This window comes from Oncorhynchus clarkii, chromosome 2, assembly GCF_045791955.1.
Source record: "Oncorhynchus clarkii lewisi isolate Uvic-CL-2024 chromosome 2, UVic_Ocla_1.0, whole genome shotgun sequence".
Taxonomy (NCBI): Eukaryota; Metazoa; Chordata; class Actinopteri; order Salmoniformes; family Salmonidae; genus Oncorhynchus; species Oncorhynchus clarkii.
Window position 1 is genome coordinate 70,931,719 of NC_092148.1, and position 19,619 is coordinate 70,951,337.

Consider the following 19,619-nt stretch of genomic DNA (forward strand, 5'->3'; position numbering starts at 1 on the left):
ATGCAAGCAGTAGAATCAGATTTTAAAAAATAGATGAAAATACACCTTATGGAACAGCAGGGACTTTGAAGAGACACACACACAGGCACAGGCAGAGACACACATACACATAAGACACACACTCTACACACGTACACATATATGTTGTATTGTAAATATGTGATAGTGGAATAGTGGCCTGAGGGAACACACTAAATGTATTGGATAAAGTGAAATGTAATGTCATGTGATACTTTTTTTTATGTATAACTTCCTTAATGTTACTGGACCTCAGGAAGAGTAGCTACTGGGGGATACTTAATAAATACAAATACTCACATCTTTGTGGTGCAGAGGTTTAATGCACTGCATATCAGTGCTAGAGGTGTCACTACAGACCCTGGTTCAATTCCAGACTGTATCACAACTGGCCATGTTTGGGAGTCCCATAGGGTGGCACAAATGGCCCAGCGTCTGGATTGGGATTTTGCCGGGGTAGGCTGTCATTGTAAATAAGAATTTGTTCTTAACAGACTTGCCTAGTTATTTTAAAAAATATTCTAATGTCCTCATTTATTTCACTATCTCTCACATTGAAATACCGTTACAGTGACAATGTCCATTATATAAATGCATTGTAAGAATGTAGTTGACTTACATTGTGCATAGTGTAAATTTTATAAATGATAGCTCGATTTTCCCGCTTGCAACATGTAAACAACAGTGTTTACTGTTTTCACCCCCCGCTTCTTGTCTTCTGACGTACTACACAAGGGACCGCCCCTCCCCTGTCTCTCAGTCACGCAGCAGCTACGTGTGAGTGTAAAAAATAGAAACTTCCAAGATGGCCGAGTCCGTAGGTTCCATGCATTTCTCAGCTAATGGCAAAACAAATCCCCCAAACCCCTTGGTACCCAAAATACCGCCAGAGAGTCGACTACAGTCTACCAATGATGTCTACCCTCCACCGCCAAAGAAAGTCCGAATCGAGGAGAAGAGTTTGAAACACAATAAATTGAACGGGGACTTAGTGTGTGCAGGGGAAAAACACAACGGGAAGCAGAGTTATGGAAGCCCAGCGAAATGGAGTTTCGGCCCGGCCAAGCCGAGCAACTCCACCGCGCCAGCTCTCACACGAAAGATCTTCAAGATCAGCAACTTTCTCGCCTCTCCTGCGAAAGTGAAGAAACCGAATGAGAAACGCCACAAGGAAAAGGAGAAGAGCGCTAAAACGCAGAGTTCACTCATGGAGAAAGTGAACCCTGGGAGTTGCCATACAAAGACGGAGAACGGTGATACAGCGTGTGGTAGGGTCAACATTGTCAGTCTTTTGAATCACAGATGGAATGTAAAAAGTCATGAAAACTAGGTTTGAAATAACTAAAGCCAGCTGATAGGATTAGTTAAGCAGTGCTACTGTACAGTAGGCCTACATAATGCTACTAGGCCCAGTAGATTATAATACCACTGATTGACAGAAAGGCCTACAGTTGAGATTAAGTTTAATTAAATGTTGATGGTTCAGAATCAATGTGTTTGTTACTTAAACTGTATTCAATTTCTGTATTTTAGACCACACTGGCAAAGATGAGAGAGAGAAGAAAAAGGAGAGTGATAAAGAGAGGGACAGGGAGAAGAAGAACCACCAAGTTATGGTTGAGAATGGAGAGGTGAAATCTCCTCTGAACGGTATGGATTAAAAATAAATATACAAATAAATAATGGTGAAATCATGGAGATTCAATGCCAAGTTGGCAGGTGTTCACACTGTTTTAGCTTCCCTCATAATAAATTGAGCCAAAAGCTGTGAAGTAGGTAGGTCATGCACACATCTTATTTACACCTGTTGGTTTACACTGTCTTCTCTTCCTTGCAGAATCAACAGAAAAGCCAAAAGTCAACTCGGAGGATGAGCTCCTCTTGAAAAAGCTAAAGAAAAAGAAGAAAAAGAAGCACAAAGACTGCGAGAGGGAAAGACGCAGCCGTCCCAAGATGTACCACCGCTCCAGTCAGACGGTGTGTTCTGGTATGTCTGTGGACCTGCCGGACCTGCTCAACACACCAGACAGGAGTAACTACAACACCAATAACAGTTTCTTCCACACCTTCCCAAGTCCCCATCAGGATCCTTCCAGCACCACCACTACTACCTCCGTGTCCACCTCCACTACCTCCATGGTCAGGGAGAGGTTGGGCTACGGCTCCCCCCTCCACAGTGCCCAGTCCCAGGGCATGTCAGGGCTGGAGTTTGGCCGTCTGATCCACGTGGAGCAGCAGGCCAACGGAGGAGCCTCGGTGGCCCACGCCTACTGCCAGCAGCTGGCTTGTCTCTCCCCGGCCGAGATGCAGCGCTTCGCCCAGGAATTTGTCACCCTGTCATTCAGCGAGGACCAAGCTGAAGCGGCCCACTACGTCATGGGCATCATCCATGGAGCAGCCTCCTACCTACCAGACTTTCTGGACTACTTCTCCTACAAGTTCCCCAACGCGCCGGTCAAGATGGAGGTGCTGGGGAAGAAGGATATAGAGACCACCACCATGGCCAACTTTCACACTCAGGTCAGTGGATGGATGAGAATGCTTTATAATCATCCTAAAGAATCACCACCTCAGTACCAGCCACTTACACACACTGGTGCTGATGGTTATGTGTGACTTTGAAGTGCATGACTCTTCCCTAGGTTCTACTAATGTAAATCATTGACTCTTCACTAGGCTCTGCTAGTGTGACACCTTGACTCTTAAGTAGGTTTTGCTAGTGTGACTACTTGACTCTTCAGTAGGTTCTGATAGTGACTCCTTCACTCTTCTCTATGTGTTTTTGTTTACTTTCAGAATCTGCATTTATATTTCCCCTCGACCAGGGACTCTTAGTCCTGTATCCTAGCAACCCTGTTTCCTTCCTCCCTGCAGATAGTTTGAAAGGTCTACTGCTCTCTATGTGAGACACCACATGGTTGAGCATTCAGCGATGCTGAAGATGAAAGGCTATCACTTACTACTTAATGTGATTCTATCATGTGAACAAACATTGCAGCGTGTTAAAGGATTATTAGTGGGCTTCAATTGCCATTAGCTATGTGAATTGGGGCATAAGACAGACACTTGCTACTGCTAGATGTTGCTGGTATGAATTAATTATTTATTCAAAACATTTTCTCAATATTAATGTATGGCTAGATGAATTCCCTTGATCAATTACATGATAAAAAGTAGCACATCTGCATGACCACAGATGGTTGAGTTCCTCACGTTTTAACCTTACGAGGTCATTCCCTCCAAGTTCCAGTTTTACAATTAAGAATAAACACACGGCAGCAGTTTGTTTTGTTACAGAGCTTGCACAGGTTTCAGAGTTGTCTCTACTAGCAGACACTATCACACGTCTGCATGAGATGTACACCGGGTTAGGTAAACAAAGCTTTTATCATTACAGTGGCATGTACCAACTCAGTGATATCTGGCAGAGAAGCATGAGTTAAATTGGGCTTTAAAAAGTACAGTTGTAAATGTAACCTCCAAAATAAAGCCTGAGTAATAGTGGTTGGATGACTGTGGGACTGGGCTTACACATGACAAACAAGAACATAATCAAATTGCGCATTTGAGGTGTTTTCTTGTTTGTATTTGCATGTGGCGTCAGGCCTCCTGAGGTAAGGCTGGTGAGAGGTTAAAGATTGTTGATATGTGAGGTCAGTGGAGATTTGTAAACCGAATGGTGAGAGGGCAGTGTTTAATAACCCTCTAGAATCTAAGCCCTGTCTAAACTGGGGGTGGTTCTAAGCTAACATATGGAATTGTTTTAAGATTGTGATACCAACGATTATTTTGCTATTTGATTTAGAATTTTAAGACCCCTTAAGGTATATTAAAAAAACGTTTAAAAAAATAAATGGTTGCATGAAACATTGAATTTGGTATTATTGCGATTAGCCAATAGAAACTAATTGAATGGCTGATTTACTATATGGAACAACCGATAGTCCCCCAAAAAATCAAAAGGAAGTTTATTCTGAAGTGTCTTTCCTATATCTGAGATAAATGAATATCCGGAAACAATTTGTATTGTACATGTATTAATCCCCTTATTTTAGGCACTAAACTATCTCCATACTGGTATGGTACCAGGGGCCTTCAGATTAATCTTGTGCAAAACGGAGAGCACCATCCTATTCATGAGTCTCATCTTTCAGTAGTGTTTTCATAATAGTTTGTAGGCCAACCCGTTCGAACTCTACAGACGTTTTCGTGAGAAGACCAGTTTTCGGGATGTCTCATGATCTGACAAATACCACTCTGGCTCTGCCACCTTTCACTGCAGATACAGAAGGGCGATATCGGCGGATGTGATGGATTGAGACACAGCCTATGCAAAAACGAAACGGATATTTCTAGCTTAAACAGATGGATTTATTTATTTTATGTTAATTAGATTTCCGCGGGGGCACACATTTTAGTCTAAGGGTTTTAAAGTACCCTCCAGAGGAAGTTCCTGCTGCTATTTCAATGTAATTTCCTGTCCTAGCGAGTTTAGGTTTCACCTCCGAAGAATGACAAAGGCTACTTGTACCTATTCACAAATTGGGTGTGGGAATTTCCACGTAGTTGATAAACAACAAATAGGCAGTAGCGGTGAGTGGGTAAAATCACTGGGGAAGCCACGCCCCCCTGACCCATAACCATATTACAACCTACAGTTGCAAGAAAAAGTTTGAACCCTTTGGAATTACCTGGATTTCTGCATTGTTTACTCATAAAATGTGGTCTGATCTTCATCCAAGTCACAATAATAGACAAACACAATCTGACTAAACTAATGACACACACATTCTTATTAAAGACATTGAGTAATCATTCACAGTGCAGACTGGAAAAAGTGAACCCTTGAATTTAGTAACTTGTAGATCTTCCTTTAATAACAACCTCCACCAAATGTTTCCTGTAGCTGCTTATAGGATTTGCACAACGTTGAGGAGGATTTTTGAATCATTCCTACTAGTGATGCACCGATATGACATTTTTGGACGATACAGATATCCGATATTTTCCTTGCCAAAAAATCCAATACCGATATTTACAATTTTTGCGCCCTTTCAAGCATTCTAGTACAGTTAAATAGTTGACACACACGGATGCAGCAGTCTAAGGCACTGCATCTCAGTGCAAGAGGCATCACTACAGTCCCTGGTTCTATTTCAGGCTGTATCACATCCGGACGTGATTGGGAGTCCCATAGGGCGGCATACAATTGGCCCAGCGTCGTCCAGGTTTGGCTGGGGTAGGCCGTCATTGTAAATAAGAATTTGTTCTTAACTGACTTGCCTAGTTAAATGAAGGTTACACACACTATAGCTATATAGCTAGGTGTCATCTAAAATAACCCTCATTTATAAGACAGTTCTTATTTGATTAATGTTGGTGGGACCCATCTATGTGACGCTAGCCACAATAAGGATTAGCCACAATAGTGGACTTTGAGGTTAGCCTTCAAATTAAAAGTGTCATTGACAGTGATGCAAATGAATACAAATAGTAGAATTATGCCATAATTGAATAGATCATGCTAAGACAATAATTTGCTAATTTGACAATCTGTTGAAATCACACAATCTATTATACTTTAGAATTGCATTGTGGGGCATACTTATTTCACTGTACTTTTTACCTATGGATTGTGGATCAATGACATGGGGTATCAGTCTACTCAGTGACACCCAGAGAACATTAGCATCATAGCTCTTATTGTGGGACCCTGAAACAACTGTGAATTGAAACACATTTATTGTCAACTTGTTCTGTTGAACACTATTCCAGAGGAAAAACAATACTGCGTGGATGTTTTGAAGTCTGATAACTCTGAGGATGACGTTGGGAAAAAATAGCTTGGGTATTGAGTAGACTGTTACCCCTTTTCATTGATCCCCAATCCTTAGGTAAAGCTGTACAGTGCAATATGAATGTCAATACACACAATAGGCTGACTGGGGAGGTGATTTCACACAGTCACAGTTCCGCGATAAGAGCTACAACGCTAATATTTGCGTGAACTCTTCACAGTTGTGTTCTGTTGGTGTCACTGAGTAGACTGATAACCAATTTTATTGCTTCACATTCCTAGCTTGTTTGTTATCTAGTATAAATATGGCATGATTCCACTAATTGTAACCTTCTGCATCACTTTCAAACAGGTACTTGTATTTTGAAAGGCAGAGTGCAAATTGCGCTATTATGCCTAATTCTTCTTCTGGTTAGCTTCACAACACATGACCTGGTCAGGTCGAGCCTCACTAGCCAGATGAAGCTAGCTGGCTGCTTATAACGTTAGCTTTGGGCTACAAGGTTAAGTAGCTGGCTAGCTATTCATTTTCATGAACTAAAGTAAAATTTCAATAGGTGAACAACAAGTGGATACCTAGCTAATATTTACTCACAAGGATTCCTATGTCATTGCTAAGAATAGTGAAAATGACTGCAGGTTTTGCTGGTCGTTGTTTTCAGGCTGGTTGTATTGGTGTTAGCTAGGTACCAAGCTAAATAAAGCTAGCTACCCCAGAAGTTGTGGTCGAAGAAATTATGCTTTATTACCAACGCGGTATTGTAAACACATCGTTCGTGGCCAGTGTTTGCTTGTTTGCAGACTTTTTTGTACAGCTTTGACAGTGCTACTGATAGTAGTGGTTGCGCTTGGCTTGCACATGCAAATTCAGAACTGTGTTATTTGACGTGTCAAATTAAAAGCTTATTTAACGCGTCAAATAGTGTTATTGTCAAATAGTGGTATTTGTCATATCTTTTTTGACAGGCAAAGACCCAAACGGCGTTCCATAGTATGTCGTGAAGCTAATAGCAGTGGCGCTATTACTGTGTAACTCCGGTAGGGCAACATCTGAACAATAGCGCACTTACTCTGTTGTGGAAAACAAAGGATTTAAAAAGTATGGTGAAATTGCTTGAGCCACGCTATGAAATCCCCTCACTTCAGTATGAAGATCATGCCAGATCTTTATGAACAGGAAAATATCAAAATTGTTGACAAATTATCCAAGGCATCCTCTGTTGCCCTCACCACATACGTGTGGACCTCCAGGGCAATGGAAAGCTACGTGACTGACTTCTCACTACACCACAGAGGAGTGGGAGTTGCGAAGTCCGGTGCTACAGACACGCTCCCTCAGAATCACACAGGCACAAATCTGGTACAGGTACTGCTAGGAGCATTAGCAGAGTGGAAGCTAGAGAGGCCCAATAGCAGTATCCCAATCTCCACAGATAATGCCAAGTAAAATGCAGTGATAGAAGTTGGACTGGGGTCACAGATAGCTTGCTTTGCACGTGATCAATTTAGCATCCCAAAGAGGAATCTCAGTGAACCAGATGGACCGCCTCCTTGGGAGGATCAGGAAGGCGGTGTCCTTTTTCCACCGAAGCACAACAGCCTCATGTGCTTAAGACCAAGCAAGAAATGCTATAGCTACCGACCCACAAGCTCATACACAATGTCACACCCTGGACAGTTCTGACCTAGAATATGTGGACAACTATAAATACCTAGATGTCTGGCTTGACTGTAAACTCTCCTTCCAGACTCATATTAAACATCTCCAATCCAAAATCATATCTAGAATTGGCTTTCTATTTCGGAACAAAGCCTCCGCTCATGCCGCCAAACTTTCCCTCGTAAAACGGACTATCCTACCGATCCTCGACTTCGGCGATGTCATCTACAAAATAGCTTCCAATACTCTACTCAGCAAACTGGATGCAGTCTATCACAGTACCGTTTTGTTACCAAATCACCTTATACCACCCACCACTGTGACCTGTATGCTCTAGTCGGCTGGCCCTCGCTACATATTCGTCGCCAGACCCACTGGCTCCAGGTCATCTATAAGTCTATGCTAGGTAAAGCTCCGCCTCATCTCAGTTCACTGGTCACGATAACAACACCCACCCGTAGCACACGTTCCAGCAGGTATATCTCACTGATCATCCCCAAAGCCAACACCTCATTTGGCCGCATTTCCTTCCATTTCTCTGCTGCCAGTGACTGGAACGAATTGCAAAAATCGCTGAAGCTGGAGTCTTATATTTCCCTCACTAACTTTAAACATCAGCTATCTGAACAGCTAACCGATCGCTGCAGCTGTACATAGTCCATCTGTAAATAGCCCACCCAATCTACCTACCTCATCCCCATACTGTTTTTATTTAGTTTTCTTTGCTCTTTTGCACACCAGTATCTCTGCACATCATCATCTGCTCATTTATTACTCCAGTGTTAATCTGCTAAATTTTAATTCTTCGCTACTATGGCCTATTTACCTCATGCCTTTTGCACACACTGTATATAGACTCCTTTTTTCTACTGTGTCATTGACTTGTTTATTGTGTTATTGGTTGGTTTATTGTTATTCCAATGTTATTCCATGTGTAACTCTGTGTTGTTGTCTTTGACACACTGCTTTGCTTTATCTTGGCCAGGGCGCAGTTGTAAATGAGAACTTGTTCTCAACGGGCCTACCTGGTTAAATAAAGATGAAATAGATATATATTTTTTAAATAAGACACTGCATCTCGGTGCAAGAGGCGCCACTGCAGTCCCTGGTTGAATCCAGGCTGCATCACATCCGGCCGTGATTGGGAGTGTCATAGGGCAGCTGGGTTGGGCAGTCATTGTAAATAAGAATTTGTTCTTAACTGACTTGCCTAGTTAAATAAATAGGAAATAGGCTTGGGTGGTATCCAGATTGTCATACCTTCATACCAAGTCACTTCCTCAATTTGTGGACTCTAATATTAGGGATTTGGTACATATGTTTCCCTCTTACCTCAAGGGCACTAGAGACTTTTTAAAGAAATTAGAGATTTGTTCGGTGGACTCAAATGATTTGTTGTGTACTATGGATGTCTCTAGCCTTTATACAAATATTCCTTATCAAAAGGGTTAATGCAATGAAACATTATTTGAATCAAAGAACATAATTGGATCCTGCCACTGACTTACTGTTGAGCTTGACTAATGACATATTGACTAAGAATTATTTAAGACCTTAAGGAAAGAATTGCTATGGGATTGCCAGTTGAGGCCAATTATGCAAATGTATATTCTGGGGAAATTTGAGTTGGACTTCGTTTACAATAATAATCCCTATTTAAATTTATCGAAGTGTTTATACATATATATATATACATTTATATCTCATATTTTTTCATTTGGTCAGGTGATGATCTTGAATTGGAGGAATTCTTTACATTCATGAATTCCAGGATACCGTGTATTGAATGTATGTTAGTATCTGATAAAGAACATGTTTTGGTTAAGAAAGATGGCAATGGCTTGCACACTGAGGTGTATAGAAAAGAAACTGATAGAAATACCTTTCTTCATTTCAGCAGTTATCATACATCTTCATTAAAAAATGGTTTTCCATATAGCCAACTCCTTCGCATTAGGTGCATTTGTGACTCCGATTTATCATTTGATGTACATGCAAAAGGTTTTTGTGAACAATACAAAAGAAGAGGGTATAAAGAAGAATTATTGGACAATTGCCTTAAGAGACTAGAGGTCGACCGACTAATCGGAATGGCCGATTAATTAGGCCGATTTCAAGTTTTCATAACAATCGGGAATCTGTATTTTTGGGCGCAGATTAAAAAATAAAAAAACGTTTATTTTTTTATATATTTTTTTTATACCTTTATTTTACTAGGCAAGTCAGTTAAGAACACATTCTTATTTTCAATGACGGCCTAGGAACGGTGGGTTAACTGCCTTGTTCAGGGGCAGAACGACAGATTTTCACCTTGTCAGCTCGGGGGATCCAATCTTGCAACCTTACAGTTAACTAGTCCAACGCAATAACGACCTGCCTCTCTCTCGTTGCACTCCACATGGAGACTGCCTGTTACGCAAATGCAGTAAGCCAAGGTAAGTTGCTAGCTAGCATTAAACTTATCTTATAAAAAAACAATCAATCATAATCACTAGTTAATACATACAAGCATACGAGTATCTGACTGAGCGGTGGTAGGCAGAAGCAGGCGCGTAAACATTCATTCAAACAGCACTTTTGTGCGTTTTGCCAGCTCTTCGTTGTGCGTCAAGCATTGCGCTGTTTATGACTTCAAGCCTGTCAACTCCCGAGATGAAGCTGGTGTAACCGAAGTGAAATGGCTAGCTAGTTAGTGCCCGCTAATAGCGTTTCAAACGTCACTCGCTCTGAGCCTTCTAGTAGTTGTTCCCCTTGCTCTGCATGGGTAACGCTGCTTCGAGCCCAGGGAGGAGCGAGGAGAGGGACGGAAGCTATACTGTTACACTGGCAATACTAAAGTGCCTATAAAAACATCCAATAGTCAAAGGTTAATGAAATACAAATGGTATAGAGGCAAATAGTCCTATAATTCCTATAACTACAACCTAAAACTTCTTACCTGGGAATATTGAAGACTCATGTTAAAAGGAACCACCAGCTTTCATATGTTCTGAGCAAGGAACTGAAACGTTAGCTTTCTTACATAGCACATATTGCACTTTTACTTTCTTCTCCAACACTTTGTTTTTGCATTATTTTAACCAAATTGAACATGTTTCATTATTTACTTGAGGCTAAATTGATTGTATTGATGTATTATATTAAGTTAAAATAAGTGTTCATTCAGTATTGTTGTAATTGTCATTATTACAAATAAATAAATAAAAATCGTCCGATTTAATCGGTATCTGCTTTTTTTTGGGTCCTCCAATAATCGGTATCGGCGTTGAAAAATCATGTTCGGTCGACCTCTAAAAGAGAGTAAGACAAAATGAGTGGAATGCATATTGCAACCACGTCAAAGGAATCCCCCTCCACCTACAGTCCTATTTCAAGGTCGATCAAGGAAGTGAGTAATAGACATTGCCACATATTACACAGTGACCCCGGCTTTGGTCATGCGTTTTACACTGCTGCTACTAGCTGTCTATTATCTATGCGTAGTCACTTTACAAATTACCTCAACTAACCTGTACCCCCGCACATTGACTCGGTACCGCTCCCCACTGTATATAGCCTCGTTATTGTTATGTAATTTTCTGATTCCTTTTTTAAAAACTTTCGTTTATTAAGTATTTTCTTAACTCTATTTCTTGAACTGCAAGCATTTCACGGTAAGGTTGTATTCGGTGCATAGGGATAAAGATAAATTACTTGTCCAAAGAGAGACATTGGATAGACCGCTTGGCCACTCTTGCCCCAGCAGGCCTTAATGTTTTTTTGTGGTAGGTTATAAATAGGCTGAACATTTAAGTAATGACATAATAGAAATAAATTGTGTCTGTCTTTTATTTGATTCTCATGTTTCCCCCACAGCTCCCTCTGCTGGGATCTCTTGATTGGGCCAATACTGACTGTGAATTGGAAATTATGCCAACCTGTGTGGTATTGTTGTTGTGACATTAATTTCCATTGCCTTGCACACTGAAGGCCTCATACCCAAAACGTTTGTGCGGCAATATATATATATATATTTTAAAGTAGTTTATTTACCAGTGCTCTCCTATTTCCGTTCATCATACCGGCCTTGCGCCATACCGGGATATTCGGTAGTACCGGCACTGAACACAAGTGCCGCTATTTTCAAACCCCACTGATCCTCTGTAATCTCATAGAATGCTAACTAAATGCTAACGAGCGCATTGCAAACATTTTTATACGTCTCTGACCTAAAGTATTTGCAGGACAGACATCCCAGCTCATGAACTTATACAAGTAACTCAAAAATGCTACTCACAGTTTGCTGCACGCACAAAACAAATATTAGCCACTCCGACATTGCTCAATCTAATATTTATATATTTAATAATTCCATTATTTTACTTTTAGATGTGTGTGAATTGTTAGATACTACTCCACTGTTGGAGCTAGGAACACAAGCATTTCGCTACACCCGCAATAACATCTGCTAAATGTGTACGTAACCAGTAAACTTTAAATTGATTCAGACAGCAAGGTGTTTGATCTGCTGTTAACAAGCAAATCTTGATTTTGGAAGAAGCTAACCACTTAGCTAGATACCTAACTAGCTACTAAATTAGCAAACCAAATGCACAACTGCAGAGCATTTAGCATATTTCAGACAGTAAACTTAATCGTTATTAATTATCTAGGTTGTGAATACCATACTGTAACTAGATCACCTGGCACATGCTCCACAAAAGTGAGTGATTTACAAGGCTCCGGTCTCGCATCATTGTGTGCTTGTCAACAAACACCATGTGATTTGGATTTACGGCAAGCTTCATAATTAACATTTATGTTACAGGTGAAATGAAAAATGCATCTTTATCTTCTAACGTATTGCACAAGTTGACTGCAGGTATTTACTTAAAAAGTAGCTACAAATATAAAAATGTATTAAAACAAATTCTAACTAAATTGTTTCAATGGCATTGACAGTATTGGTAAAACCATCCCGTGGCTATTTCCAAAGCCCCCTTTATACAGTATACCGCCCAAGCCTAATAGGAAAAGACACCGCATTCACACTGATGTGCACAAAGTAGGCAGTTCTGATCTGTCACTTCAAGCCCAAATATATCATACTTTGACTAAAACGATGACTTAAATCGTTGTGCAACATCATGGGTAAGTGATTTGCACAAACGTGTATTTCTATCCTTACTGTGATGATATAAAGGTACAACCATCACATCCTTAACTGTGCAAGAGATGGCATGGATGACATCACTGCCACCTTCTAAAGGGTCTCACTGTGATCCTCTGCGGTTAAGATTGAATTCAGGAAAAAATGTCTCACTAACCAGGTCTCCACGTGAGCAAATACGCTATACGCTAGGGGGATCTTCCTGTGTCTGCTCAATTAATTATGCATGAAATGGTGGTGGAAATGCCTCCATGCGTAAACACTGATTAGAATAACCATCATATCAAAGTAAACTCTAAGTCATATGATGACATGCTCTGTGGTCTTCCCACCACAACATGGGAAAGCGTGCAGCGCATCAGGCCACAGCTGAAATAAGTCATAATGAAACCCTACAGGGTGGTGAAAGTGCACAGTGAGCTCGATGCTCCTCTACAACATAATGAGGGTCTTATTTTGGTGACGTTATGATTGACGGCTGACCGCCGACAAACAAAAACAATATTTTTTTTGTCTATAATAATCTCATGTAGGTAGCTAGCCTGAAATGCGTCCGCGACACGCTGGTTAGACCAGGGTGGGCACACTGCCACACGGCGCAACATTTTCCCTGACAAAACCATCTGCAGAGCCGAAAATGCGATGGAAACCCCCCTAACCTGCATTTTTATTAATTTAAAAAAAATATGGATTCTTGATAGACAGACAGACAGACTAGGGTTTAATAGCGGGAACCGGGTTACTGAGATTTACTTAGATTTACAGCCAAAACCCACTCCCTAGGATAAATAACTTAGTGTAAATTATAATACATTATTTCTAGGAATGAACAGCACCATGTGAAATGGAACTGTTTTCTTAAATGATACATCTGGATTCTCTACTGTCTTCTCTGCTCTGGTATCTTCATGATCAATCACCAACGTTTAGGGTGGGTACAGACGGCGCACCTCAGTATGGAGCACCTCAGTATGGAGCGCAGTTCACAATGTATCTCATCAGCTGTAACTTTTTGTCTTGTGACCGATACATTTGCTGCAGCATAGCCTATGCTACATTACTATTAGGACTAATATATCTGAATTCGCATCTAATTTACACATCTTCATTTGGGTTTCTGGGGTCAGCTTGTTTTTTTGCAACCTATCACTGGAATATCTTTGCTTTAAATCACTGCACACGCGTTTCTCTATAAATTCCATTTAAATTGCATCCAAAATAGATGATCCTGTTCAAGATGTCCTAGCCTAACTCTTTCAGGTAATACATTCAATGCAGTGTTAGCCTTATACACTGCTCAAACACTAAAATAACACATCCTAGATCTGAATGAATGAAATATTCTTATTAAATACTTTTCTCTTTACATAGTTGAATGTGCTGACAACAAAATCACACAAAAATGATCAATGGAAATCAAATTTATCAACCCATGGAGGTCTGGATTTGGAGTCACACTCACAATTAAAGTGGAAAACCACACTACTGACTGATCCAACTTTGATGTAATGTCCTTAAAACAAGTCAAAATGAGGCTCGGTAGTGTGTGTGGCCTCCACGTGCCTGTATGACCTCCCTACAACGCCTGGGCATGCTCCTGATGAGGTGGCGGATGGTCTCCTGAGGGATCTCCTCCCAGACCTGGACTAAAGCATCCGTTGGTGGATGGAGCGAGACATGATGTCCCAGATGTGCTCAATTGGATTCAGGTCTGGGGAACGGGCAGGCCAGTCCATAGCATCAATGCCTTCCTCTTGCAGGAACTGCTGACACACTCCAGCCACATGAGGTCTCGCATTGTCTTGCATTAGGAGGAACCCAGGGCCAACCACACCAGCATATGGTCTCACAAGGGGTCTGAGGATCTCATCTCAGTACCTAATGGCAGTCAGGCTACCTCTGGCGAGCACATGGAGGGTTGTGCGGCCCCCCCAAAAAATGCCACCCCACACCATGTCTGACCCACTGCCAAACCGGTCATGCTGGAGGATGTTGCAGGCAGCAGAAAGTTCACCACGGCGTCTCCAGACTGTCACGTCTGTCACGTGCTCAGGGCCCTCATACCACCCTCATGGAGTCTGTTTCTGACCGTTTGAGCAGACACATGCACATTTGTGGCCTGCTGGAGGTCATTTTGCAGGGCTCTGGCAGTGCTCCTCCTGCTCCTCCTTGCACAAAGGCGGAGGTAGCGGTCCTGCTGCTGGGTTGTTGCCCTCCTACGGCCTCCTCCACGTCTCCTGATGTACTGGCCTGTCTCCTGGTAGCGCCTCCATGCTCTGGTCACTATGCTGACAGACACAGCAAATCTTCTTGCCACATCTCGCATTGATGTGCCATCCTGGATGAGCTGCACTACCTGAGCCACTTGTGTGGGTTGTAGACTCTGTCTCATGCTACCACTAGAGTGAAAGCACCAATCAGCATTCAAAAGTGACCAAAACATCAGCCAGGAAGCATAGGAACTGAGAGGTGGTCTGTGGTCCCCACCTGCAGAACCACTCCTTTATTGGGGGTGTCTTGCTAAATGCTTATAATTTCCACCTGTTGTCTATTGTCAATCAGTGTTGCTTCCTAAGTGGACAGTTTGATTTCACAGAAGTGTGATTGACTTGGAGTTACATTGTGTTGTTTAAGTGTTTTTTGAGCAGTGTATTTAGCTAATGAATGATTATGCATTATGCATCTAACTTATAGCCTCTGTCTTCAAGGGAAAATGCACTCAAACTATCTTTTGGTATTTTTTTTTATTAGGCCACTGTTGATACAATCCCAAAATATTTTTCATGTCAGCAGCTAAGTTTTTTTAAAAGATATTTTTGCCTTTTATGAAGCAGAATGTCACAAGCTACATAATCATGGTAATGCAAAAATATTCTAACCTGTTTCTCCCGTGTCTCTGCCCCCAGGTGAAGCGTACCTACTCCCAGGGGACGTACCGTGCTGGGGCCATGCGGCAGGTCAGCCTGGTGGGGGCCGTAGACGAGGAGGTGGGAGACTACTTCCCCGAGTTCATCAACATGCTGGAGGAATCTCCCTTCCTAGAGGTTGGTTTAGAGTGTGTGTCTGAGAGAGTGTTTGTGTAATTTCATCAGCACTGTGCTATTATACTTTTGTTTATTTGCACATAAAATAAACTGAAATAACAGAAATAAATACATACCAGTAAATAAGCTTATGTGTGTGGTCCCAGCGTACCCTGCCCTGGGGCACGTTCTCCAGCCTGCGCCTGCGGAGCCCTACAGAGAGTGACGACGGACCCATCATGTGGGTCAGACCAGGGGAACAGATGATCCCTGTGGCTGACATTCCAAAGTCCCCCTTCAAGAGAAAGAGGTACATTGCTTGGTTTTGTTTGGCATGGTTGTTTGTCCACCATTGTGAGAAGATTGCTGTAGGTCTAAGTTTGCTAGGGACAAGAACCAAGTCATTGCAGCAAGCCACCAACATGACATAAGACATTCAATTTAATGAAGCAGTCTGTGGTATCCTCATGCCACATCCTATGGCATTTAGCTTTTACTTTAAAAATGCATTTACATTTCCCTCTGTTCCAGGTCGACCAATGAGATCAAGAACCTGCAGTACCTGCCACGGGCCAGCGAGCCCAGGGAGATGCTATTTGAGGACCGGACCAGAGCCCACGCCGACCACATCGGACAGGGCTTCGAGAGACAGACCACCGCCGCCGTGGGGGTGCTCAAGGCCGTGCGCTGCGGAGAGGGGTGGGTACACATCTGGTCTCTGTAGCCCTGACCTAGTGTGTGTGTGTGTGTGTGTACACACACAACCCCCTTCCCTACCTGTACACACCGGAGTTCCTCTTTTTGACAGTCTCTCCCTCTCCACTGTCTCTCTCTCTCTGTAGTGATGCTCCTGCCAGGGTAACCAAAGACGTGGTGTGTTTCCACGCTGGAGATTTCCCAGAGGTGGTCCAGAGGCTCCAGCTAGACCTGTACGAACCACCCCTCTCACAGGTACGTCTGAGATCAATGGATTCTACATGGATCCTCAGAACAGATGATTAACCAATGATTGTGTGTGAATGGTGGCTTTAACCAACAAAATGATCTCCTCTATTGCCCTTTCCTCTCCCTCCTCCCATTCTCCTCTCCTCCCTCCTACTCTCCTCTCCCTCCCATTCTCCTTTCCTCCCACTCTCCCCCTCCGTAGTGTGTGCAGTGGATAGATGATGCCAAGCTGAACCAGCTAAGGAGAGAGGGCATCCGCTACGCCCGTATCCAACTCTACCACGACGACATCTACTTCATCCCCAGGGGAGTGGTGCACCAGTTCAAGACTGTGTCTGCTGTCTGCAGCCTGGCCTGGCACATCCGCCTTAGACAATACCACCTGGACCAAGAGAGGGAGGAAGAGAGCTGTACTTCTACAAGGGCAACAAGTCAAGTCATAGAGGAGGAGGAGGAAGAAACAGAGGAGAGTGAGGAGGAGTGGGGGAAAGAGGAGGACACTCTTACACAGCCACGGACGCAGGTGAAGACTGAGGAAAAGGAAGAGGGAGGAGAACGAACACCCGTACTGGAGCCGCCACTAGTTTGCAAGGAGGAAGATGACACAGAGGAAGAGAAGGGAGGGGAGAGAGGAGGCTGTACACCTACACTGACATCACCTTTGGTCAAGGAGGAGAGAGTGGAAGGAAACCCACTCACAGAGACACTACTGGAAGTCAAGGAGAGAAAGGAGGTTGACGAGCATCACAAGATCGAAAAGATGGAGAGAAAAGGAGCAAGAGATGTCAGCACATCCACACAGATGGCACCACAAGTGCAGATGGAGGGAGAGAGAGATGGAGAAGATATGGAACTCTTGAAGGCATCACAGCATGCTGGGATAAAGAGAGAGGAGGAAGAAAGACACCACAGGACACCTCCACAAGTCCAGAAAGAAAGAGAGAGGGGAAAGGATGGAAGCACAGCCACACAAACACCACCAGTCAAGAAAGGGAAGGGGAAAGATTTGGAGAAAGATGGAAAAGAGAGGGAGAAAGAGGAGAGGGTGAAAGATAAGGAGAAAGTGGAGAGGATGAAAGAGAAGGAGAAAGTAGAGAGGGTGAAAGAGAAGGAGAAGGAGAAAGTGAAAGAGGAGCGGGAGAAAGATAAGAAAGAGAGGGTTAAAGATAAGGACAGAGAAAGGGAGAGAGGGAAAGATGGAGAGAAGGTGAAGGGGAAAGATGAGAGTGTGATGGAAAGCACCACACAAACACAGACATCTCCACCCATTAGGAAAAAGGAGGATGAGGAGAGGAAACACACACATCCATCCCAACACGCCCAGAGGGAGGAGAAGGGAATGAGAGAGGCAGACACAGCCTCAAAGACACAACCTCAAATCAAAAAGGAGCGAGACCGGGACAGAGGTGGTAGTAGTACACAGACACAGTCTCACACACGACTAGAGAGAGAGGAGGGCAGAGAGAGCAGCACACATGGACATAAACCCTCACATGGAAAGAAGGAGAGAAATGGTTACAGGGAGGGGAAAGAGGGTAACCCATCCATACACACTTCACACACCAAGCCAGGGAGAGAGGAGGATGGAAAGGCTGTCACTTCTAGAAATACACCGTCTCATGTGAAGAAGGAGGGGAAGAGGGATAGAGGGCTCAACCATAAGGAGGAAAGGAAGAAACCGCCCCCTGCCCCTAGCTGCCCCCCCTCGGACCACAAACCCCCACGGACGCTTGTAACCTTTGACCTCTTTAAGCCTATGGAGGCATTTCAAGCCCCGCCCCTCTCCCTGACAGACAAGTCTCACCACCACAGCGACTGTCGAGGTGCTCTCTCCAAGTCCGAGAGCCGGACGCTAGCACCCTCTAAAGGACCAAAAGTAAAGGACACAACACAGACCAAACCTACAGTTCCTTTCCAGGACACACGGCCGCAGCACTCCCTAAAACACACCATGAAACCACACACCACACACGCACAGCAGAAAGCCTTTTTATTATGAATGTGTAGTTTTCTCTCTCTTACTTAGTCTGCTCCCAGATCTGTTGCTGCTTCAGCCATACTATCATTGTCATGCCATAGTACATATACAGAGGAGTTGAATTGGCTAAAGCACATACAGATCTGGGACCTAACCCTGTTTGAAAACTTTGAAAATCCTTTTCTTTCCTCCATTCCTTGAAGTAATCACTGATCTAACACTGTTGGGTAGGTAAACGCAAATGTTCCACCACGTAGCTAATACCAATAGTCATGTCAGCATCAGATCTGAGGACGGATGCATTTCATAGCATCCGAAGAGGGCTAAAGTAAGAATTTACGCTAAGTAGCTCACTTTCCGTTTGTTAGTGAATGTACGTAGTAGGTTCTTTATATGAAAACCGTTGTGACCTGTGCACTACTTAGCTACACTATTCTCTTAAAGCACCTACTCTAGGTACTATACAACTCAGTCCCAAAACAGCCCCTTGGTTCCTTTGTCTTCTCCTAGCCTTTCCTACTTTGAAGTTTGCAGATCTGACAGGACCAGATTGGTGTACTTTGGCAATATGGTTCCCCATCTAGACAGAATTTCCTTAGTCTACACTAGACTATACAGAAGCGGGTAGTAGGGGATAGGCGTCTATTTTAAATAGAGAACTAGTCTGCCTGTATGCTATGGGGAGCTTCTACCACGTTCCTTATACCTATCCAGGCACTTCAGTTCTGCCAACACAGAAGGGCTCAGAGCTAGGGGTTGTTTTTGGACCAGGCTTACATGTATGATTCAATACAGGGCTGTAAATGATACGTACCGAATCTGTACAGTATGGATGTACTAGTACTGATGTGAGAAAATGTATACAGAAATGCATATATTTTTTGTAAGACAAGTTTTATTTTCCATAGAACTTATTTATCATTTTATGTATTTTTTTGTTCAGATGTATGTGAGAAACTCTTGTAAATACCTTTTATTCCTAAAATTAAGACTTGGTAGTGTGATTTATACTTTGACCAGAACCTCTCAATAAAAGGTTCCTAATATTA

General features: G+C 42.9%; 1 protein-coding gene across 1 annotated transcript; it reads left to right on the top strand.

The window, feature by feature from the left end:
• Window positions 1-798: 798 nt before the first annotated feature.
• Window positions 799-19,619, top strand: LOC139373124 (lysine-specific demethylase RSBN1L-like). Its single transcript, XM_071113255.1, has 8 exons — window positions 799-1,286; window positions 1,552-1,668; window positions 1,856-2,538; window positions 15,531-15,668; window positions 15,815-15,957; window positions 16,179-16,346; window positions 16,490-16,598; window positions 16,795-19,619. Exons 1-8 carry the CDS (start codon window positions 824-826, stop codon window positions 18,589-18,591), a joined length of 3,618 nt encoding a protein of 1,205 aa, XP_070969356.1. The 5' UTR covers window positions 799-823; the 3' UTR covers window positions 18,592-19,619.

Coding starts and splice junctions, on each gene's coding strand:
- LOC139373124 (XM_071113255.1), top strand. CDS start 824: ATGGCCGAGTCCGTAGGTTCCATGCATTTCTCAGCTAATGGCAAAACA. Junction 15,669..15,814: donor AGGAATCTCCCTTCCTAGAG/GTTGGTTTAGAG, acceptor GTGTGGTCCCAG/CGTACCCTGCCCTGGGGCAC. Junction 16,599..16,794: donor ACGAACCACCCCTCTCACAG/GTACGTCTGAGA, acceptor CCCCCTCCGTAG/TGTGTGCAGTGGATAGATGA.